This window comes from Pavona decussata, unplaced genomic scaffold, assembly GCF_977016875.1.
Source record: "Pavona decussata unplaced genomic scaffold, jaPavDecu1.1 SCAFFOLD_58, whole genome shotgun sequence".
Taxonomy (NCBI): Eukaryota; Metazoa; Cnidaria; class Anthozoa; order Scleractinia; family Agariciidae; genus Pavona; species Pavona decussata.
The window spans coordinates 277,818-302,058 of NW_028145480.1; the positions used below are offsets into that span (position 1 = coordinate 277,818).

Consider the following 24,241-nt stretch of genomic DNA (forward strand, 5'->3'; position numbering starts at 1 on the left):
GACCGCTAGATTGACTGATTAACTCCCTGATTGGCTGACTTGCTGATTGACTGACTGACTGACTGACTGACTGACTGACTGATTGACCGACCGACCGACTGACCGACTGACAGAGAGACAGACAGACAGACTGACCGATTGACTGGCTGGTTGGCTGACTGACTGACTGACTGACTGACTGACTGACTGACTGACTGAATGACTGATTGATTGGCGTTTCCCATATTCTACGACCGTCCTTAAAGTGTCGCTTGTAAGTTCCTTACCAGCTTCTTACACTCCTCTTTATTTATCTGAGCTTAGCCAATAATGAGGCTTTGAAACTCTGTCTAACTCTTTTCCTTCACGTTCAAGTCACGTTTCTTTTATGCTTTCAAATTAATGTTAAGCTAATATCTTAAATACCTCAACTTTATGAATCTGCGTATATTGTGTTTCTTGCTGTGAATAAAGATTGCAGTCACCAACATACCACACAATGAAGACCGATCGTGTCCAATGATCAAAAAAGTTGTATTTCAAAAAGATTCCCGATTTTACGGAGGATTTGGCTCAGGTATGTTTTTGTTTTTAGTTAGGGAAAGTTAGTAAACTTAGCGTTCAGTTCCTTTTCTGCCAATAACTTCTCCGGTCCGAAAATTGCTATTTCAAGCTGTGCCTACAGTAGTCACAGAGAAATTGTCCGAGAAATTTTATTATCTGTGATTAACTTGTTGCATTTATCGCAGGCTCTGAGTTTGGTATCAAAGTGATTGGCGGAAGGATGTGTACAGGCGGCTTTAATGGTGTGTACGTTGCCATGGTGACCAAAGGATCGACCGCTGAGAGCTCCATCAAAAAAGGTTGGGAAAATTGCAGAAAGTGTAGCAATAAACCCGTAATACTACACGCATGTAATTTTCAATGCCATCCTCCGGTTTCGATGCTTAAAACGGGCTGGAGATTCCTCGAGCAACGCCAAGCATGCGCAGACGCCCACCTCACACTGTTTTATAAAATCCACCATATGCAAATTGCATTTGGCCCCAGGAACTACTTAAGATCAACAAAGCGCAGAGCCAGGCACTCTCATTTTGATAGTTTCATTTCACTATCAACAACCTCTGCCTCCAGCCGTCTCTCGTTCTACCCAAGAACAATCTCTCAACGCACCAATCTACCCACTCCTTTTTTACCGATTCTTTTATTCTGGAAAACTTTAAACAGTCAATATGATCCTCAGTGTACCATAAATATGTTTTTAACTTACTTAAATACTTGAATCAACGTCCGTCTCCTCTCCCACCCCAACCAATAATCCTCAAGTATGAGGTGTAGATTGTATTGGAAAATAAATATAACTCGTTTTGAGGCACTCGCTGGAAAAAAAAACCTTTTGGGTAAACGTTAAGGCAAATGCATTACAAACTTCGACTGCACGTTGGCCGGGGGATGACCACAGTGAGGGGCGGTGACAGCACATTGGGTAATCCACCGCTTAAGTACAGCAGTCAAACAAAAGGCGCCTGCGCAGTTTCCGTCAAGATTCCAAAAGCGAAAATAGCAATTGCAGCCACACTAGCACAGGCGAAGCGACCAATCCACAACTGGTAGCAAGAAGATCAACTCTTTATGAATTTCGTGCCATCTGGACGGGCAGAAATTAAAATCGCTGAATTTGTTACTTTCTACATCTTGCAACAGGTGATCAGATCCTTGAGTGGAATCATATATCTATGGTGGATGTGTCATTTGAACAAGTCAGAAGTATTGTTGCCGACTCCCCAGAAGAGGTCACGCTCATCGTTTCCCATAATACAACTAGGTAAACACACATAAACAAATCTTTTTCCATTTCATTTGTCTCTCCACCCACTTTATAAATAGGTGCTGGAACCTAACACTATAACTGAGCACTGAGGGCAGTCAACCGTGGATTAAACTTCATCACTAAATTTTCTCCGACTCTGATTGGTTTAAATTAATCACGTTACGTGATAATATTCATCTGCGGAGAAACACAATGTCTTCGGGCGAAAATACCCGGATGGATAGTGGTCCTCCGCGAAAGAAAAAAACTCCCATTAAATCTTTCAATTCTTTGACAAACAGTCTGCTTTCGCTGTATTTTTATGCTGTACGTTGTTCATTCGTCATTTTTCATTTCAACCTGTCTCTTTGTTGGACTAATATTTGTAGTAATAATAATAATAGTCCCTCGGCAGAAACACTGTTTGGTTTAAATAGCACCTACCTCTTTCTGCGGGACCGGTGGGAGAGTGCAAAACTATAAAAGAGAAGTAAAGACATAATTATCATAGTAATACACGCAGGAACTTCAATTTGGTTTACAGAAGTAAAAGAAACTTGAACGATTAAAGCAAGAAAGGAAGTAAGGAAGGAGGGAGGGAGGGAGTGAGGAAGGAAGGGGGGAAGAAGGGAAGGAAGGAAGGGAGACGTCACGTTTGACTAGAATGCTTTCTTTATTCAAGTTTTGAACAGAGACCACGGCAAAACTCCAGAGAAAGAGCTGCATTGGCAATGCACCAGGAAAGGAAAAGATATGGCAAGTATATGCAATAAATTTGAATTTAAAAAAATCACATTCTACAGACAACAGTCTTGGCTTCTCAAGACTGTGAAATATTGCGAGGAGAACATGTGAATAGAAAATCCTCATTCACCGTGTAGACATTTTCAGAAACAGCTCATGCAGCTGCATGCAGCTTTGATGGGCGGCCACAAAAATTATCTGCCAAGAAGTGTTATACCTTAAAGTACGAATGAAATACATTTCTTTCCTAAATATCCTCTTATGACATCTTCCCAAACCTCTCCTTGCTAGATTTTTTCCCCACCGAGTTGTCCTTTGTTCGAACCACAGCTGCATGCGCGACCATGACAGCTTCCCTTTTTTTAAAAGTGTTTTGACGTCGAATGCCTTGATTCTAAGAACAACAAAACTATCTTTAAAAACTATCTTTAGGCTCTAAGAAGCCTTCCGATGAATAATTTTACTGTTTGGTAAGGATAACTTGTTCATTGAATTCAGTATTGTTCACAAACGGAGAAAACGCATCACACAGCTCTCTTTTATTGTATTCAGTTAAAGAGTCCTTCTGTTTGTATGCTATTTCAGAGAGTATAAAATGCTGGTCAAGATGGTCACTTGCTCAGCTGATGGCAGATGACAGCGCCTCTGAAGAGGTAACAGCTTACAAGTGATGTGTTGGACATATTACCTTGATTTAAAGGATGGTGCCCCGTAATACAGCAGTATTTTTTGCGCAGTTTATGACTATTGAAGAAATCAGATCTAAGCAAAGATTTGTTGGAATCCAGAAAGAAAATTGGGGGTAACCATGCATTTTCCAGAAAAAAAAATTCAAAAAAGTGCTAAAATACAAACAAAGTATTGAAAGCTGAAGCTTAATTATCTCTGAAAACTGTTTAGGTACTCCTGGTTTTCCTTTCGGATGCCAATAACCCTTCCCAAGATCTGCTTTTCCCGCGTAGTTATAAAACGCGAAAAGTATCTTAGTTTTAGAAAGCACCGCCGCAAAGAAAACCGAGATTCTTGGATCATCCCGAGATGCGTAGAACGTATGCGCAGTAGCAAAAGGAAGCACCTTCCTTAAACAAAGTTGAGACGATTTCTTAACCGTATCTGATGAACAACAAGTTTGTTTGGGACCTAGTGCCGCCAAGCCCCTTAAAGGAAACCTCCACTCTTAAAATAAATTAACGTTAAATTGTTAAAAAAACAATCTTATTTAAAATTTCGTTGCAAAACATGGAAATAGTATTTCTGTGTCGGACAAAACAGAATTTGGTTATCGCCTATTTTTCATTTTAAATTTCCCGGGAACCGCCATCTCGAATACACTTAGTTGACGCCATCGCCTGATGAAGACCAGCTGTATAGTGGAAGGAGATCGCGATCAACACCTCCGCTACACAATCGTGAGACAAACGATTAATTTTGAGCTATTAATAGTAAATTAATTCGTAGTAAAGCTAAATTTTAAAAAGTAATTTTGTGCCTCTTATTCACACAGGGTGAAAGTAAAGCATCAGCCGAGAAGACAAAAGGACAAATACAGGTGGGAAAAGTTATTTATATTCTCATTGACCCTCCGCTCAACCATTTACCGCGTAAAACGAAACCATTTATAGGGGTGTGTTCACACGAGCCGCATGCGCCCTCTTTACTATGCATTCAAAATCAAATTACAAGAGAATTGTCAACAAAAGATACAAGCACTAAGTTTAAATAACGACGTGAACGTGAATAGCAGGCTTATGTACCAACATGAATAGCAAGCTCAGATTACAATAAGGTGAAAAGTAATGACTAAAATTACTGTAAACAATAGGTAAAACACAAGAGCTTTATTAAACAATCTCAACGCCCTAAGATAGTCGAATTACTGGTTCTAAGACCAAATTGAAAATACAAAGAGTCACTGGATAATTAATTTTTGTGAGCGGAGACGCAAAGCAAGACGCGAATGAAGAAGAATGAGCAACTACGAATATATCTACTGGCATGCCTACGATAATGAACCAATTGTAAAGATGTACCAGAGTAACACCCCGGATGAAAGGCTGCATAATCCATGATAAATTCGTAGATCAGAGGCCAGTTTCACGAAGCCTTCCTAAGGGATTTTGTCAAGAAACAATAGTTGAGATACATCTTAAAATAGAGAGGCTTTGTAAATTTGGCCCCTGTGTCGCAACTGAAACCTTTATTTGTAGCCCATTGCAGTAGATGTGCTCATGCATCGATTAATGGGCGTCCATTAATTGTACCCCAAACCCCACATCCTCGGCCCTCTTCCGAAATTTCAAGAACGTTTTAAAGCTATGACAATGAAATTTGAAACATGCATAGCAATTCCAAACCTGTTTTATTGGAGGTCCTTAAAATGGGACGATTACGTTTTATGATGTGGGACTTACGTCATTTGCTCTGCATAGTCGCCATTTTGAAACCACCATCTTGAATTTCCTGATTTCTTCAAAAGTTCATAATTGAAGAAACGTTTTCAGTGAGCAATGTTCAGTTGTTTCCGGCGCCTTTTAGTTTAAAAGAGCCCATCGTCATACCGTGTGCTTTTACTTAAAAAGAGCTTGATAATATAAAATCACACTACTAGAGTATAAGGGTCAGTTATTAAAAGACAGTTTAGACGGTGTTAAAAAAAATCGTTCTAAGCCATTTTCAATTTTTCCAACAATCATATCTTACACTAAACTTACATTAAACCACTTGATACACTGTCTACTGCGGACGGTAACAAGAAAGCTTGCATCCCAGACTAGAAAACTATTTATGTCGTAACATAAACCACTTATAAACAGATTTGGAGGCCCAATGATTGTCTTAAGCCGGGGCTAAGTTAGACTCTGTTTAAAAAATTGGCCTAAATGTTTGTGTTATTTTCTTAATTATATAAACTGAATTCCATTTCATTTTTGAACACTTACTTTCGTGATTTTTCGTGTAGTCTTTTAACCGTTTGGTTTGTTTGTTTGTTTGTTCATAAAATATTCACTATTAATATTATACCAAGGAAGTGAATCGCACCCCTTACTGTTGTCAAGCTGAATTTCTAATTGCACTATTTCTAATTTAAGGCCGGCATTGTCTCCTCATGATACAAAGGTATTTTTGCGTGTTTTATGACTATGTGGGAAAAGTAGATCTTGGGGGAAGCAACTTCACATTTTTAAAGATAAATTAAGCTTCTATTTTGGAAAAACATGCCATAATGTTTTGTGTTTGTTCTTTTATTATCTCTGAACTATGCGTGGTTTAAGTCCCAATTTTCTTTATGGATTGAAATAGCCCTTGATGATCTGCTTTTCTGACATGATCATAAACCGCACAAAGATGCCTAGGATACATCGTCCATAATTAAGTGTAATACTCAGCTGCTACGACATGCTTGCGCTAGGAATAATAGCTACATATTAATCGCTGTGTAATGTGTATGAGGTCTTCTTTTGCCCTATTGATTGCAATTGATTTTTGTAATAGGTGCTGTTTTTGTGTGTCCTTTAATTGTATGTGAATGTGACCCCACCTGAATCATTGTGAATATTGGACATATCAAACGTTACATTGTTGACTTAGTTGTTTTATTCGACTTTGTTATAGCTGCACCTATGGCATGACCCAAGCGGTAATAACATGATAGTGCGAGTGTTAAGTGCAAGAGGCCTCTCGTTACAAGAAATGCCAAACCAGGAATTACCCAATCCCTACGCACTGTTACACTTGTTACCTAACAGAGAGTAAGTTAACATTAGGTATTGTAAGACACAGTCTTAATCTTGCGTTATAAGCGTTTTTTTGTTAAAAATACCGACATTTTAAACTCTGATAAACTTTATTTTGTGATTCCAGTGAATCGGGCTTACACCTGGGTAGGTATCCGTTCGAAGGAACTTAAACTTCGGCTAATTTTCGGGACGTTTTATTATTGGAGAGAATTTTGCGTTTCAAAATTGGTTGGTTTTCACGATAAAAGATAAAAAAGCTTGGAACGTAAAGCTAACTCCTCTAGCTCTAATAATAATAATAATAATAATAATAATAATAATAATAATAATTTGGCCTCGCTTTCGTAATGAGGTTCACAGCAACTTGAAAATGGCTTATTATAAACGGGCTAATATTCGGAAGGATATTTTATCTTAAGGATTATAGGGGCTCAGATTGAGGCTTCTTGACTACTGCGAGACTTTTTGCACGGCTCCTTTTTTTTTCTTTCAGGATTTCAGGTCAGTTTAAAACCAACACAGACTCACAAACAGTCACTCCAAGATGGGACCTCAGTTTTATTTTCGCTAACATCCCAGAGGATGAGGTGAGGGACTGGATTTCTCTTTGGAAGGGCTTCCGGGAAAGCCAACTTAACATAACCATTTGGTAAAAAGTAAATCGTGCAGCTACCTCCGTAAATGTTATTTAAGTTACTTAAATGTTAGCCGAAACTACTATGAATGAAGTAAGAAAGATGATGAATTTTAAGTTCGGTAAAGAAATGAGAAAGACGTAATGTTCATATAATACATGATGAATAATAATACAATCATATGTAATAATGAAAGATGACAAACTAGTAAAAACTAATAATGAAAGATATTAAAATACAAAACTGAATGCAAGGCTGGCACTACGGCAAAGGGTAGATTTATTAGTGGCCAATATATTAGTGGCCAATTTATTAGTGGCCAAGTTTAATTCCTGCGTTGTGTGGACCTCTGAATTCAAACGTTTTTCGAAAGATATTAATTACTAATAAAGGATTGTGATAGAACTTAAGTTCATTAATGAAATGTACATGTCATGAACGTGGGTCAGGCTTGTGGCATGATGATCATTACACCTTTCTCATTCATTATCGAGTTTAAAATGTACCATCTTTCCTCATTTATCACTATCACAGAAGACGCTTTCTACATTGCTGATATTGCTCGTAATTTTAATATTCGTTCGTACGATGTTAAAGTTTGCTTTATAAAACATTTTTTTTGTTTGCTTGTTTGTTGTTGTTGTTTTTACAAAGTTTGCTGTTCTGTTCGAGTGACAATTGCTTATAGCTTCAATGAAAACCAACTGCATGGAAAATAATATATGGTGTCAGAAGTAGAATAGAGGAATTAGTCCCTTCTGCAGTTACTTTTTTCAGGTCTATTTTTAAAAGTCATTTCCCAACTGCGACCAGGGACATCTCCATACTGAACCTGTCTCACGAGAAAAAGCGCCTTTAAAAAGGGAAAATCGCTGTGCTCTTTCTTCACACTGAATGGTATAAAACTATGCAAACTTTATTGATATTCCAAGATTGAAAGTTTATTTTAGTACCTGTGAAGAGCCATTTTTGAGAGACTATTTTTTTTTTCCTGAAACGACACGCTAGTGGTTACCTCGCTTTGATAGAAATATCGAAGGACCTTAGACTAAAAACATGGATTTAATCACAGACTTAAATGTTCACAAGATAAACCCAGTGAAAACACAACCAATCTAAAGAGCATATACCTTGAGGTAAATTTATATAAGTCATTGTTACGTCCAGAACGATTAATCAGCTAGTTAATGAACACAGAGGTCCGTTCCCATTTTCAACCATCTCTCTCTCCCAACAGCTTTCCATAAGGACTTTGGAAGTAAGTTTATGGAGCGAGGATCAGACTAGAGGGCACATATTTCTTGGAGAGGTAATAATTCAGCATGAAGTTGTTGCTGAGAAAACTTAACCACGATAACAGTTTTAAATTGCAATTACAAATGGCAACTTAGGAAAACAGTTGCAAAAAAGCCTCAAAGATAAACCGGCTGTTTGAAAATGTATCAGTGCTAAGTCGAAGGTTATTTGACCCCTAATAACAGAAAACCCTCGAGGTTCACGAAAGTTCTCGGACTTTTGTGGTGAGGGTTTTCTTCGCGGTTGGCCAAATCCTTAATACCCTATTACAAAGCAATATACGTTATATATACTGAGCCTCTGACCATTTGTTCTATAGCATAATCTAAACGGAGAAAAAGAATTTATTTTTAAACGAGTTACTGAGGTGCACGTGTATTGGACACAAATCCTGCTTTACTTAGCGTTATCAGTGTTATTTTCCATCTGCAAGTCGGTTGTAGGACATCTTTTGCTGCTAATCTGAATGCCTTCTGTTTTGCTCAAAACGTTGGAAAACGCCGCCACTCAACCAGAGTTCAGTACAGGGCGATTTCCATTTGTCAGAACTTGCCGGCCAGACCAGTCAGTACCAGTCAGACCAATACCAATTTGAAGGACTGATTATTGGAATTCTTTAAAATGGCAAATTCTGAAGGTTGTGTGCGCTATTTCGAAATGTGGCGTATAAACTGTTGTGCAAATTGGTGCATTCCATTTGCGAAATGTTCGATCTGGCCAGCCAGTTCTGACAAATGGAAAGCGCCCATATTCTCCAAAAAAATCAACGCGTAACAGCTGGAGCGCGCGCTAGCTTTCGCCAGAGTGCACCAATGAGCAAATAGTAAATGCTTAATTGACCGATCAGAGCGCGCTTTACTTTAGTTATGTTATTAAGAAATGTTTGTGGCACTTACCTAGGGTAACTTGAACAGATAAGAGCGCAGTGGTAAGAGGACTACTCTCCCACCGATATTTAAGTTCGGTGACTCGACGTCAAAAGTCATAAGATCTTTCATTACTGTTAGAGTTTTTTCTCGGTTCACTGCTTTCTTTTTCAATTCCAATTCCTCCCGGAATTGGAAGGCTGCAGGATTGTCTTACGTTTTCACTTGATCGAAAGACTGGATGGGCTTTGATAGAGCAGGAAACACAGCTCTCCCACTTACCCAACTCAAGCACAGGAATCTAAACTATTCGAATTATTTTAGGTGCTTATTAAGCTCACACCCGAGGTTTTAAGTTCTGGAGCCAAGAACACGTGGTTTGATCTTACGGATCACGACAACACTTCCCACCCTTTTCCAGTACCCATGCATCGCCGGCACACTTTGGCAGCGGGTAAACCTGTCCATGAAAAAGAAGGTAAGTCATAATATTGCCTATGCCTAAGAGAGAGGGATAACGCCCTCTGCTACTCTTGCAACCCTGTATCTTCGTCGTTGTCGTTTTTGACCAGGTGTCGTCATCATCTTCGTGATCTTGAATCGGGTTGCAGTGGTCTTCATCACTTTGATCCCCATATTAATAGAACCTCAATTGTATTCATTATGTGGGTGGAGCTCTTTCATTGTCCTGTTCACATTATTGATCAGCTTTTCTATTGATTCCTATTACTTGGTGAATTGTCGAGAACCATTTTAAACAAATTAGCACCATTATTGGTGCTTTACAAGAGCTCATGATCATAATCTAGCTCATGTTGACTTCTCTGATTTTGCATTGCTTTCTACGTCCCCTGATTTGGAAGTGATTTTTAAAGTTGATCACAGTGTCTATGCTTAATTTTTTCTGAAGGTAGGACGTTCTGGTGGGAAACGGACCCTGCGGTCAAGAAAAACAGCGATCCTGGTAGAAGGATATCCACACGTAGCCTGAGCTCAGTCGATCTTTCAATGCGTGATTCACTAGTCGAGCGTCTAGATGATATTTCCGGCCTTAATCACAGAAAACAAAGGCGAGTCGAGTCTGTCGTCAAAGCGGAAACCTTGTCTCGAATACCAAATCGACCATGTTCAGGTGAGGAAGCCACAATTCTTATAAAACTGAATTTTTGAACACAAAAGTAAATCCGAAAATAGCGCTTCAAACGAGCTACGCTAAGTAAGGACTGACAAAAATTCCAGATTGACCAGGTGCATAGCTACAGCTATGGGCTTGTTAAAGGAGGGAAACTTAATGGAAGGAAGGCTTATCAGTTCAAATCTTAAATCTTACCAGTGAAAAGGCAAACGTTGTATCAATAATTTAAACAATCTGAGAAAACATTCCGATCGATAAAGACCAGCCAAGTGATTGAAGTAAATCTGTTATGCATTGGTTCTCACTGATTCTCAAAACGAGTTTCCTATCCCGTTTCAGTCCTGTGAGTGTTTTTTTCCCAACCTTTTAAAAAAAACCACCAGGGAATTAGGTGCTTGCCTAAATAGACATCATGAAGGTCTTATTACAAATTCTGAGCTTCCAGAGTGGGAAGAGGGGTTATTAGGGATGCGAGGGGGTACTTACTTCAAAGTCTGAAGTTTGAAGAGGGGCCCTTCAAGAGAAGAAAGGGCTTAATATGGTGTTTACGGTATCTTACAGGATACAGATGCAATTCCGCTCCCTGCACACCCGGCACAATGAGCATTCAAGCATCAACAGAGGATTTAATACGTAAGAGATCCTCCACTCCAACCTTGGACACTATGTTGAAAAAATCAGCTATTACGCTATCTGAATACTTAGCACTGAACCGATTACCCGAAGCGAAACCTGTTGACGAAGAACCTGGAGTCTTCATGATGAAGGACGAAAAGGAGGGAAAGATGAAAGGCGCTCTCAAGGCCATGAAAAAGTATGAATTTTTTTTTCCTTCAATCTCAAGGGCGTCCGAATTTAAAATTCTAGAAAGTGATTTTGCATATACAACACAAACAGTTCAGATAAGTTCAGGTAGACATTGGGAGTAACAACGCATTTTCCGGGGGTAGTTAAGCAACAAAAAGTCTAAACAAGGCCAACGGCATCATTGCTCAAAAGATTTCTCTTTAATGGTTACACTTCAGAATTTTATCTATCCACTGATATAAGCTTTTAGAGCCACCTTGTAAACTGACATAAGTCAGTAACGTTCATAAATCCACCGCTCAGTAGCTATTATTTAAATTGCCATACTTTAGAGTTCCGACCACCCTCCAATGGCATAACAGACACGGCACCAAAATTAAGGACGGAGCCTTCTAATACAAAGGGGGGGGGGGGGGGTCCATTTGTGCGGTTTAGCATCATAGGAGAAAAGCAGCCCTTAGTAAGGGCTATTGGATTCCCAAAAGAAAATTGGGGTAGTAACCACCCATTGTTCAAAGGTAATTATGTAATAGCAATTCTAATAATCTAAGGCATTTTTCTTTTTCAAATTGAAGTTTAAAATAATGTCTGAAAAATGCATGGTTACCCCCAATTTATTTATGGATTCCACTAGCTCTTGCTTAGATCTGCTTTCCCCGCATAGTCATAAGCCGGGTAAAAATACCTCTGTATTAGGATGCTCCGTTCTTAGGAAATCAGAGCTTCTCGGACGATCCCAAGATGTGCTGATAGTATGCGCAGTACTGCCCGATCAACAGTTTCCATAAGATGGTCAGATCAGCACTTCATCCACAAACCGACTTTACGCAATTCAGGGTCAATTCAACTTTCGTCTTCAAATGCAATGCTCCCGATATAAATACTGTTAAAGCATACTTACGAGGCTGCTTCTATTTTTCGTCTGTTTAGGTATCCGGCAAATTTGAAAATTCGTTGGAGTAGATTAACTGAGAGGCATCCTACTCTTGGGGAAGACGCTGAGATTGGAGCCTGCGGACCAATGACACAATGTACCGTAGCTACGCAATATAATTATAAAAGGGCCGATTGAGACGGCAAAGCGTTGTTGCATGGGACATGATGGAAACAAGTTTATGATACTAAAGACGACCAGACAACGACAGGCTGTCTCTAAATCAAACCAGCAATTTGTTTAGCATTTTCTGCGTACGGCAAGTTAAATGTGCAGACACTACGCAGACAATGTTGAACGATTCTTTTCTTATAACACAAGAGTGAGCACTAAAAAGTTGTACTGTCTAAATCGGCCTTACGGTCAATCTATATCTCGCGTGACCACTATTTGTGAAATTTGAACGAAGTTTTAAAATTTTCATGTCACTTTTGAACATCGCCAGCGTGATTTCAGTTTTTCGAGTTTTCCCATGCTAATTAGAGCTATTGTTCTGTGTTCCCACCCCCCCCCCCCCTCCCCCTGGGAGAACAAAATTTGAATTTGAAAAGGAAAACGACGAAATGAATTCTGGTAGTTGTCATCATGAAAATGACCTCTATTTTCAGTTTTCTGGTTGAGATTAAACTGTGATAACTATTCGTTTCATATACTATATCGTTGCAAAATGAAACTTTATATCGCTCAGAAAATTAACGTAAACCTGCATCAGAATGAAAGTTGTGACAGTTGTGAAAAAACAGCCTCATGTTCTTAGCTTAGTCGATGGTCATGACGACCAATAACATTTTTTCTTGTCAACAAACCAGTCCTTTACAGTGAACAAATTTTACAGGGGTAGCCTAACAAGAAAGGAGCCTAGCATTATTTGTCTTAAACTCCCGGTGTAGAAGCTTTTGACGTTAATAATTTCTGTTAACATCTCATTTTTATTGCATGTTGTACTTCACAGTGATGCCCGGGTATAACTCTGCACCAGTGACACCAAGTCGCTCAGCGTCAACAGAAGATTTGCATAGGGAGAGATCTTTCACCAACTATATAGACTATCTGCAGGTTCCTCCCAGTCCTGGATTGCTTTCTAGACTAATATCTAAAAGAAATCCGGACGCGATTTCTCCATTGGCCCAAAGGTGAGAGGTTTTGGAGCAGGCACTGAGGGAATTCTTCGCCGGTCTCAACGATCATTATTTCTTCCTGCTCGCAAAAAGTGTTTTTTTAATCGCACGTACGCCACTACACTGTTGCCATCAAGTCTTATTCTTATTAAAAAGTGAAATACGTGTTACAGACACCGGAACTTTTATGCGATTCAAATATAGGTTTATTTAAAGGAAACCTACACTCTTGAAATACATCAACGTAAATTGTTCAAAATACAATCTCATTTCAAATTTTGCAAGTAATTCAATGTTTTTTGCACGACCTTACATGTATTATAACTGTGATGTGTGCCCTGGACTAACAGAGGTTCCCCTTTAACTCTTAGTCCATATGACGGTGCAGTCCCTCCAAGCCCTGGGGTGTTTTCAAAAAAGGTCTCCAGGTACCCTCCAAGTCATCGAAGTCCAGAACTGCCCAGCATTGCACCGACAGAAATCAAACAGAAGGAGTAAGTAAATCGTGTTCCTCTTTAGCTTGTCACCTAAATATGCCTTTTTTTTAGTAAATGTACTCAGGGGCACTCAGAGGTTCATTTCGGTGGAATCTGTTCGGATGGCCTTAAAGGGGAAGTATCACGCGAATTTGATGTCATTTCAAAACCCAAAAATGTTCGTCTGTCAGCAGAAACAACGAAATAATTGTCAAGTTTGCTATATGTTATCACCCCAGTGCAATAAGACTGTCGATTAGTGCCTCTGGCCAGAGACAGAGTAGGCTGCCGGTATGGATTGAAAATATGAAAAATGTTAGGCTAATGTTTTTCAAGTTCTCGCATTCAGTTTTTGTTTCCAAAATATGCTAGAACAGATCAAGAATTGTTCCTTTCAAGAATTGAGTTGATTTCTTTCCTCTCGTCATTCTAGAATTATTTGGAAGGTCTTATTACATCATTTTAAACAAAAGATATCAAAAAACCCAAGATACTTCCCCTTTAATCGCCTCACAAATTTTAGTTCTAAAGAAAATCTAAAGTTCTTTGGAAAATGTCAGTTCAAAATTTCGTAACATTGTAAAACTAATTCCTTTCGTTTTCGGAGGGGCAAATGTGTCGTTAAATATCCGAAAAAAGGATTGCTAGCATTTACATAAGGCCAACAACAGCCAGGAAATTCTTTCTGCCACTTAAATTTTCGGCTAAAGGATGCGGGCAGATCATACTGTATTAGCTTACACAAAGATGTCTTTAAAAGGGCACAAAACGATCTGGAAACACAGGAGACAACATATCAAGTATTTTGCTTAAATATTCTCGTTTAGTGCCCCTGCATATTGAACCCAAAAGTTTCTGTACTGTGATTAACGTTATCTCCCGGTTAGAGCATCGAAGTGTAGTCCTCATTGAGGGACTGCTGTTGGTGACACGACTATAGCTAGCTGCCAGCAGAACTACAGCGTACGGAAAAGGAAGGTTGGGAGAACAGGATGGCAAGGAAGTCTTGCTCTGAATTCTGCATATTCAATTCCGTTTTTACCTTGGGTCCTCTTGATAATTCTTAAGCGTTGTACTTTTTGGACATTTTTGGATTAAGCGAAAAATCGCTAAAGAGAGTCAGTAGGCGAAAAGTTCAGAAAAGTAATGCAAAAATAGATCTTATTCAATGAAGCGGCATTTTTTCGTCACACTAAAGAACAATGATTAAAATTAGTATATACCACACAAGTGAATAGTACTTTTCGCGCGCGCTGATTGGCTAGCTCGGAGGTGATTAGCCAAGTACTATTCACCTCCGAGCAGCCGAAGAGAAACAAGATGGCTTCCCGTTTCGCCACGCCACGAAATTATTTCGATAAAGGAGGCGGCTGTTAAAAAAATACATAAATGGCAACAAAGCTTGGTTTGACGTCATTAAATGGTAACTTATTTAATCTTTTCAACCTCATATTCTTAGGCGAAAAATGAAAATACAATCCCTTGTTTACGAAAATTACCGAGTACTAAAATTACAATGAAAACAATGAAACATGTAATATTTTTCAGCATGGTTTCAACAACAAGGTGAATTTCACAGAAAAATTGAAGAAATGACACTGTAGGAACTAAACAAGTGTCTCCAAAAGTTTTATTTGTCTGCAAAAAAGCAAGACGGAACTTTGTTTAATAAGAAATCGCTTACCACGTGGCGCGCGAGATTTTAAAATTTCATACCATTTGTCGGTATATTGTCAGAAGTAAAACAATTTTTTGGTTCACTAGTTATTCAGCTTGTGTGGTATAAACTAAAACAATTATTCACCTCAGTGTCGGTGAAAGTGATGGATATTTACCTCGCCGCTTCGCGGGTCCGTAAATATTCATCACTATTCACCTCCACTTCGGTAAATAATTGTTAATTATCAATTAATTATAATTTGCTCCATCCGTTCATTACTCGACCTCGACATAGCTGAGCCTATATAGCCTAAATAACGTTCCCTAACAAGATTTCAATGTCAGATTTTTCTTCAGTTATTCGAAGACTCAGCTCAGTAATGTAGCTGAGCAAGAACCATGTGTTGATGAAAGCCAACAGAATAGCGGCACAGGTCAGGAATCCCAAAGGCAGGACGAAAGACGTGAGTTGCAGTGGAAAGGAGTGAGAAATATGTGTTTAGCTATACAGTACGCTGTCGTATAAATTTTAGCTGAAAAGCATAATTGATAGCTACAATAATTGATAATAATTGATAGATAGCTATAATTGATCCGGCCTTTAACATCTCGTTGGCCTTTTTGACGACTCTCTGCTTGCATACATCATGTATAACTTGACATCAAGGCTGGCTGCCCTTTCCCATTTGTTCGTACTTCCCTTACAAAAAAAACTCCTGGGGAATAAGCTCGGTAAGCCTGGCCAAGTCCGGTTCAACGAGACTTACCAGACTTTTGGTTAGAAAGCAAGTCTGGTTACAGGTCTGGTAATCCTGGTAATCCTGGTAAGGCTAACCATAATACCCTCCTGGTAAGCTTGTTTAACAATTTCCTGTTACTTTGAGCCCTCAATCGAGTCACGTCCGAGAGGCTGCTTCGTTTAAGCAGCAATTTTGATTTACACTTCTTCATTTCGACTGAACGACAAGGAAAAGGAATAAGCCATTGACAGCGACGGTCTTTGCAGTTACAGCAACGGCGAGCAAATTCTGAAATATCTGTAATTCATTTTAATATTCAAGTTATCAATCAGCATTCCTGAACACTTTCATGGATGCTGGTAGTCCTATTAAGCAGATGCTTAATTAGGTTTCCCACTCTTTGTTTTGTTAAACATTTTCATTTATGTTCTGTATGGAATCATATTATTAAATGGGAAACTGTGTTATCGATTGAGTGATACTTATCTGATATAACACTCTCAGCGGAAGGCTGTATAGCGTTTTCAGTAGGTATACCGTGAGCGCACGTACATGGTGTGGTATAAATTAGTAATTGGTGGTTTAAGATATGTTCAATAAAAACCAGTGACAAACTGTGTTGCAAGGACCACCGTGACAAAATAAAAGTACCGGATCCTGTAGTGAAGGATCTAATCAGCAAAAATATTGTAAAGCAAATAATCTAAAAAAAGAGCAAGGCTGATTTCACGGTCAGGGAAGTATATTTTCCAATATTTCGAAAGGCACGGCCTTTCTTCTTCAGGGTATGTTTGAGACTGACCCTGTGGCAAGATACGTTACAATTTAAAAACAGTGAAAATAGATACCTGAAAAAAGGCTAAAGTTACACAAACAAAAACGTTACAATTTGAAATTTGAAAATACAACTGGTAAATAGGTATAAGCTAACGTTACAACGTGGTAGACGAAAACAAAATACGTAACAATGAGTTAATTACATAACTTAGGAAGATGAAAGACGGGAAAAATGTTCATGTCTCATCTCTCCTATTAAGACCTAAGGGTTCAATAATTTGACCTCTGTCGATGAGGTATGCCTCTCTAGCTTTGCGTACACTGTCACGATTAGATTTGATGAGTCCAAAACATAATAAATACGCGTGCGGCGTGAGCAAATCAGAATTCTTTCAACAAAAAGGGTTGGAACAAATTCGCATTTACGATGTTCCCTAGACACGCGACAGAATCACGGTACGCGAAAACGACGGGTCCCATACCTGACCCCCACCCCTTTACAATGTTGAGCTCGTTTTGAAGAAAATGACTTGTGGATTTCAACGTTGTCTCGGGGGAGGGGTAGGGTTAGTAAGATGGGCTTATTGTAGATGAACCAGTGATACGTGTTTGACGTTACATCATTCATTATTTATTAAAGATTATCTTTTTTTTTCTCAAACGTACCTAATACTTTTCCTTTAAGCGTATCATCGGCCAGTTTCGGCTGCACCAAACGTGTTGGCACTGACTGAGAGCGATCAGGGTCTGCCGCCGAAGCCATTTGTGATCCCTCACATCAACATCAGCCCATCAAGTGTTAAAAGTGAAGGAAACGAGTTTAATCTGGAGAAGGAGGTTCAGAAAGAGCCAGATGTCGACCCAGAGCCGGTTGAGGTCGAAGTAGAAAAGAAAGGAGCGATGAAAGTTTTGAGGAAGTGAGTTCACCCTTTTCAGAGGCGGGATCCCCCACTCCACACCACCGCATTCAATGATTTCGATACAAATTTTGAAGAACTTACCTGTCAAAATATGATCATGACCGAGTAACGACAAATGTCATTACCAATGATGGGTTGTACTGGCCAAAGTGTTTCAAGATAAATTTCAGGAAAATTTGCAAAGTTTGAATTAAAATTGCAGCGGTCAATAAATTCCAATGTCCATGAGAACAGATCCCTGAGATCCCGAGCAGGGAAGGGGAGGGGGTCGCTGAATTGGGCTACCTTTTCGCCAGAGCTTAACGTTAACCCTATTTTGCGTGGGGGTGGTCAGTAAATGATCAAGCTGAACTCTAACTTTCGTAACTAGGTTTTCATACGTACAAGCAAAAGCCACCAAACTCAGCTCCGTTACCTTTCCAAACTTTTATGTGCCAGTGTTCCTGGAATTTGATGTTCCCATGGCAACCATATATTGACAGACTAGATTTACAACAAGTATAATCTATAAATAATACCTCAGAAAATTACTTCACAGTACCTTTCATTAAAAACGTTTAATTAAATTCACACGCTCCAAAGTTAGAACCACCTCTTGTAGGATAATAAACAGTACCACAGAAAAATGCTGGTTAGACCTTCAGGTTTCATTCACCGACATAATATAGAACATTATAAACAAGACCACAGGAAGGTACTACGTCTAGCGAGTGAGTTTTTCATGATTTTATTCACCTTGAAATAAACAAATTTACTGCCTGGTTTTGCACTATAAACCTCCATGCAACGCACTTTTGTTTTGCTTTTCCACGCTGTGTGATTGTTAATTGGTTAACAAACTCGCACCAGTTTCTCAATCAGTAAAATCAAAACCAATCGTAGCTAATCGCAGCTCTCCTGCAAGCGGTTTCCAGCTCATGACAATGTGATTGGCCAAAGTAATTACCTTCGTTCTGGTCCGCAATAGAGCGGTGTCGGAAGCAGTTCGCATTTGCTTTTATTTTGCTTTACTGCACTATAACAAAACTCACGCCAATTTCTCAACCAATTAGAAGAAATACCAAAACCAAACGTGGCTTGGTCAAACGGTTTTTCCACGCTCTTGCACCGGTTACACGTATTTGCTTCGAGTTCTGATCAGTTCATTCCTCTCTCTGTGCCTGTTGTGATTGGTCAGAGTAATTACTTTGGTTTTGGTTTTACGACACTGAGTTGAAAACCGCTCTATTGAATTGAAAATCGCTCTATTATGCCCCCTTGTGTCCGATTTATTTTAAATCCATGCCTTGATTTCAGTTTAAAAGCAATGCCATGTTGAGCTCTTCCCTTCTTATTAGATATTCCAAGAATTTGATGCCTCGTTTCAACAAAACGACGGACAAACAAAACCATTTTGGCGAAGACCCTGAAAAGGGAGTTACTGGGCCAGGCCAGATCAGAAGAGGAAGTTATCAAGGTAATGAACATTTTTACAGTCCTGATAAAAGTGCTTAAGTGCTTATTGTAAATACATTTAATTTGATTGGTCATATTTGTGGATTTAACAACAGAATAAAATTGAAACCACTATCTTGTTCAACATAATAAGCAGAACGACAGGAAATAACTTCTCAATTATCTTTCATCTGAATGAATTTGAATTTCAAATAGCACCACAAGAAGCTTTCATATCACAAGTTACATTTGTCAGTAAGAACCATCTTACACGGCGACTTAAAGTTTGACAGGCTCTATAAGTAAATGGCTTGAAGAAAGAGGGATACAGAATCATACGCAAATTGATAAACGTAGACCCTTATCACTCAACGGCCATGTTGAGTCTACGGGGAATAAAGAGCTTTGTTTTCGCACGGTAAGCCTCGGTCAGACGGGAATTAGTGCGAGGCTTGCCGTGCAAAAACAAAGCTTTTTATTCTCTTGAGACTTAACATGGCCGCCGTGTGATAAAGGTCTTTTGATACCATAGACCATATACATATCACATTCAGTACCTGTATATAAATGCCTCAATAATAGTTATTTTCTTCCTATGTTTCGTTGATGATGATGTAATCTTCCAGGACGATTGCTTTGTTGCAGGACATGAACTCGGCTACATAAGGATTGGTTTAACAGCATCACGTGCCACACTTGAAGTGGAGATCATACGAGCAATCGGTCTTTTTGTCCCAGGAGACCATTTGCCAGGTACGGTAAATGTCGAAATAGCCGTATTGTCAAACCTCCAGTCAAAGGACATCCTTGGAACTAACTTAAAAAGTGAAATAATGTCCAAGTGTGGGAGGTAAAGCGATACAAGCATTGTGTACCTGAAACGTTTAACTGATTGAACCCTCAAGCCTAGGTCAAACACTGTACTTCACATGCGCCGAACCTAAATACAGTTTAGGTTTAGGTTAAAAATTAACATATACTATATACTTATATATTTGCTGTAAACACTTTTTTCCTTACTGTTGTAGTTTCCACTCCTAAGTCTAATTTAACTAGCAGAGCTCTTTAACCAGTATTATAAATTCTACTTCCCCTTATTTTATTTAACTGCACAGAGGTGGTGGCCAACACGAAAGCCTTGCTCCTATGGCCACTACGCACTTCTTCCGTAGAATGTATAATCACTAAATAAATTGCTTTGCACGTTTAAGTTTTTTCTTACTATAAATTATATTGCATTTCGTTGTAATAAGTGTAAATAAAATTGAATTGAATTGAATTGAATAGGTCGGTTAATTACGTTACCCTGGTTGAGTCAAAGTTGAGCCGGTTGAGTTCAGTTGAACTAAACTGGAACATTGACAAATAATTAGCAAAGTGGTCAAGAAATATAAGGGAAGAATATAAGAAAATTACAGAGGAACGTTGGAAATATGCGTTTAATGGTAAAAAAAATAATAAAGAAGGCTGGGCCATTAATTTCAAGTTTCTCCATTAAATTTTCTCTGTTTAACGTTAATTTACCGTTCGGATTAAATTATCCAAAGGAAAACAAGGAAAAAGAATAAACGGTTATAAAATCAGTTTACAGAATACTTGAGGATTAAGGGAGAAGAAATTGAAGGTAAAAGTTTTCCGTGTTCAGCTCATTTCTGTTTGAATTAGGCGAAAACCGTTGCAATTGGAAGTTGCGTCATGTCTCAGGTTTTGTCAGTGCATGACTGGTCACCAGTCCTGTTACATTCAGAAATACATTAACGTAATTCATGCATCAGGTTCGGCTCATGTGAAGATCGGCGTTTGACACAGAGTCGATCTTCTGCTGTTCTTCACCCCTGGAAACGCCTCAGACGATTCAAATACAATCAGTCGAACTTTACTGAGTCAAACGCAAACTTCACATGAAACAAACGACTGAGAATTAAGTAAACGAAAAAAAATTTAGTTTTGTGATCTGAATTAGTTTTCCGTTTCAACCATAACAGTGAATATTCAGAAATGATTCGCCTTTTTAGAGTTTAAGGCCCGTGTCAAACACTGTATTTCACATGAGTCGAACTCAACTAAAGTAATTAGCCCCGGCGTATTTTACAAAGCACTGTTATCGTAATGATGGTGCATTATAACCAGTTAGGTTATCGAATTATCGAAAGTCTGAAAGACAGAAGCGAGTTAGTTCTTGTAAGTATTTTATAGACAATCTTTCATTTTTGTAGTTTTCATTCGGCTGTTATTGAGCCAAATGAAGCACTCAAAAAGAGCTCGTTTCCCAAAGAAAAAAACTCGGTGCCATAGTATCAGACCCTCTACCTTATTTTCTCGGGCGACCTGTACCGTTTGCAACGTCTTACATGGTTTGTGGAGAGGACGAAAGAACGAACAATGCTCCTAGCTCTAAAAAACAATGCAGGTGCAGGTTATAAGGGTCCAGTGAAAATAGAGCTTTTGAAAGGTGCAGGTTCTTTTTTCACATGTTCAGCCTTAACACACGTTAGCATATAAACAACAATCGATTTGCTACAAATATTAAGGGCACTCTATAAATTGAAAGAGCTTGGCAAACGTAGTACTCGTTGAAAATCTGAGCATGACTTTTAAATTGTTTTTGAGAAATGAACTTTGAACGTATCAAGTGTTTTGCACAAAACTTAAGGCCGATGGAAACTCTTGCCGAGGGATACTCCATACATCAGTGAATATCGATCAGTTTTTTCAAAAGATATTTTATCTGAAGGAATTCAACATATCATATTGATATTCACCCTAATTACCAAGTGTGACAATCTCTTTTAGTTATCATGGTGTCCATTTTTTTTTTCTTTTCGTAGAATATTGTTTTATGTGTGCTAATGAGGCCAAATTTAAACAGTGATTTCAGTAAAGATTGTTATAGATAGCAACTGGCTCCAGTAATGGATTTTTTATTCTTGCTTGTTTTATATTCTCCGCTTAGATACGTATGTGAAAACATATCTGATTAAGGACCAAGTCAGACTGCTGAAGCGAAAAACGTCCATTACTCGTCAGAGTGCCAATCCAGTTTACAACTGTAAAATCAAATACCCAGGACGTGAAATACAAAACAAGGAATTGTTGGTATGTTCCAATAGATTGATTGCACGTGACGTCATGGCGGCCACGTTGGTGGTATGGGACAATAAGATTTTTCTCCTCTGGGAGTTAACCTCCATTTTTATGAAAACTATGTGAACAAATTTTCTTTGTTATTACCACCAACATGGAGGCAATGCAATCCACCTATAGGTGGTTAGCATTGCCGCCATGTTGGTGGACAAATCGAAAGAAAAGTTTGCATAAAAGTGACAGTGAACTCCCAGAGGAGAAAAAAATCTTATTATGGCCTCCATGACGTCACATGCAAACTATCAATTGACTAGTCGACTAATCGGTATTGTGTTTTGATTTTTGTATGTTAGAGATAAATAAAAGCTCGTGGATCTGGGTCAATCATAACAATCACAAAGAGCCCAGTGAACTGATAGCAACATGAAGAAGGAACATGCAACATTAGTGCCAAAATGGAAACTGATTTGAATGCTTACACGTTTCGATTTTATCCACAGACTCAAGATTGGAACAACCTTCATGTACAGTAAATTCCACGGTAGTATACAACACACTAGCTGAATTTGAATAGTTTATTTACAGTCTCAAGAACTAAGGCTATCGCCAGACGCTGTCGAAGGTAGACATAAATTTACACTGACTTGTGTCAGGTACTTGCAATCACTTGGGATTTCTTTGACCAAGCTCGAAATCGAGCACAATTTGGTGCAATTTCTTTGTTATTGATGTAAAAATCTAGACAATTTCTTCTCAGAAATGTATTCTTCGATTTGACTGCCACGGCTGCGCTAAAATACCTTTTTTAAATTTATTTATTGTAACTCACATCCACTTGTAAATTCATTTGATAACCCACGTTACGCAAGCTGGCATTTCCAAACGTGGTTCCAAGGATCACACTGTACAAAATAATAAGCACACAACCGCAGATTTGTGTATCTTCAATGTTGATCAATCACATCAGGCTTGAGTCTTGAGTAGTAACTGAGGATTTTAGGATAGCCAGTGCTTTAAAGGTCGTTTTTAAAAACTATACCGGCTACTCAATTTCTGACATATTTCCCAATTTGTCTTTCTACCAGGTGAGCGTATGGTGTAAGCAAGGCATTTTTGGCCGTAAAGTGTTACTTGGAGAAGTTCGCATTGCCTTGGCTTCACTGGACCTCAGCGTGAAGCAGGTGTCTTGGTATAAGTTATTTATTGAGCACCAACTGAGTGACGGGGATTGACATGATCAACTGGTCTCAGTTCAAGTGTACATGCTTATATTCCAGGACATGAATATGTACAAGTTATTTCCGTATGATACGGTTGATTCATTTTGCGGTGTAAACAAAGACAACTTTCTCCTCATCATCATGACTATCCCTATCCCATCATCATCATCATCATCATCATCATCATCATCTTCATCATCATCATCATCATCATCATCATCATCGTCATTATCATTATCATCATAATTATAATGCGATGACCATCATATAAATGTAGTTTTTAATATATAACCATAACTGTTCCTGGCATGTTTTGTGTGTGTGTTTCTTCTTCTCCAGACGTAGTCACTTAATAAATTGGTCAAAGATTATTTTTTTTTAATTTATTTATTTATTTATTTATTTATTTATTTATTTATTTATTCACTTACCTACTTCGCCACTATTAAATTAAATTTATAAGAGATTTCCTTAAGCTAGTGGAAAGCGGGAGAGACACAAAGTGGGGAGGGGGGAGGAGAAGACTGCTTTGATACTTTTAAAAAGCCTGGCTATTTTCAAGCTAAGGTTAGCTTTTGTTTTAAAATTAACATTGTTCCAAGGCCTTAACCAATTTCATATGAATTGTTTTTCAACAGTTCTCAGCGTTAAAAAAAAGGCTCACGAAGGAAATTTATAAATGTAATATAGGCAATATTTACAGTCGCTGATCTGAAGGGAAAGTTTCCGTCGTGCTAGAGTGACGAAAGCTCTCTTTGAGAGAAATCTAGACAAACATTAAATTCATTCAAACATCCTAGAGTACTGCAAACTTTTCACACAGTCGAGAAGAACTCAACAAAGGTCTGAACATACTGTAGAATAGACCTT

The 24,241-nt window shown here is 38.6% G+C and overlaps 1 protein-coding gene across 1 annotated transcript; it reads left to right on the forward strand.

Annotated features, from left to right (window-relative positions):
- The first annotated feature begins 448 nt into the window (after positions 1-448).
- Positions 449-23,648, forward strand: LOC146479456 (regulating synaptic membrane exocytosis protein 2-like). The gene is made up of 21 exons (XM_085110280.1): positions 449-556; positions 729-842; positions 1,684-1,804; positions 2,472-2,549; positions 3,123-3,186; positions 4,038-4,082; positions 6,146-6,282; positions 6,764-6,857; positions 8,143-8,214; positions 9,392-9,545; positions 9,978-10,199; positions 10,764-11,016; positions 11,940-12,040; positions 12,896-13,076; positions 13,433-13,555; positions 15,542-15,660; positions 17,399-17,630; positions 18,971-19,089; positions 19,713-19,820; positions 22,021-22,163; positions 23,237-23,648. The coding sequence occupies exons 1-21, from the start codon at positions 499-501 to the stop codon at positions 23,381-23,383; spliced, it is 2,685 nt and encodes an 894-aa protein (XP_084966406.1). The 5' UTR covers positions 449-498; the 3' UTR covers positions 23,384-23,648.
- The last annotated feature ends 593 nt before the right edge of the window (positions 23,649-24,241 follow it).

Bases quoted from the DNA above. Each gene is read 5' to 3' on its own strand.
- LOC146479456 (XM_085110280.1), top strand. From the start codon at position 499: ATGATCAAAAAAGTTGTATTTCAAAAAGATTCCCGATTTTACGGAGGA. The intron at 843-1,683 runs GTTGGGAAAATT...ATCTTGCAACAG, and splicing joins TGAGAGCTCCATCAAAAAAG to GTGATCAGATCCTTGAGTGG. The intron at 19,090-19,712 runs GTAATGAACATT...GCTTTGTTGCAG, and splicing joins CAGAAGAGGAAGTTATCAAG to GACATGAACTCGGCTACATA.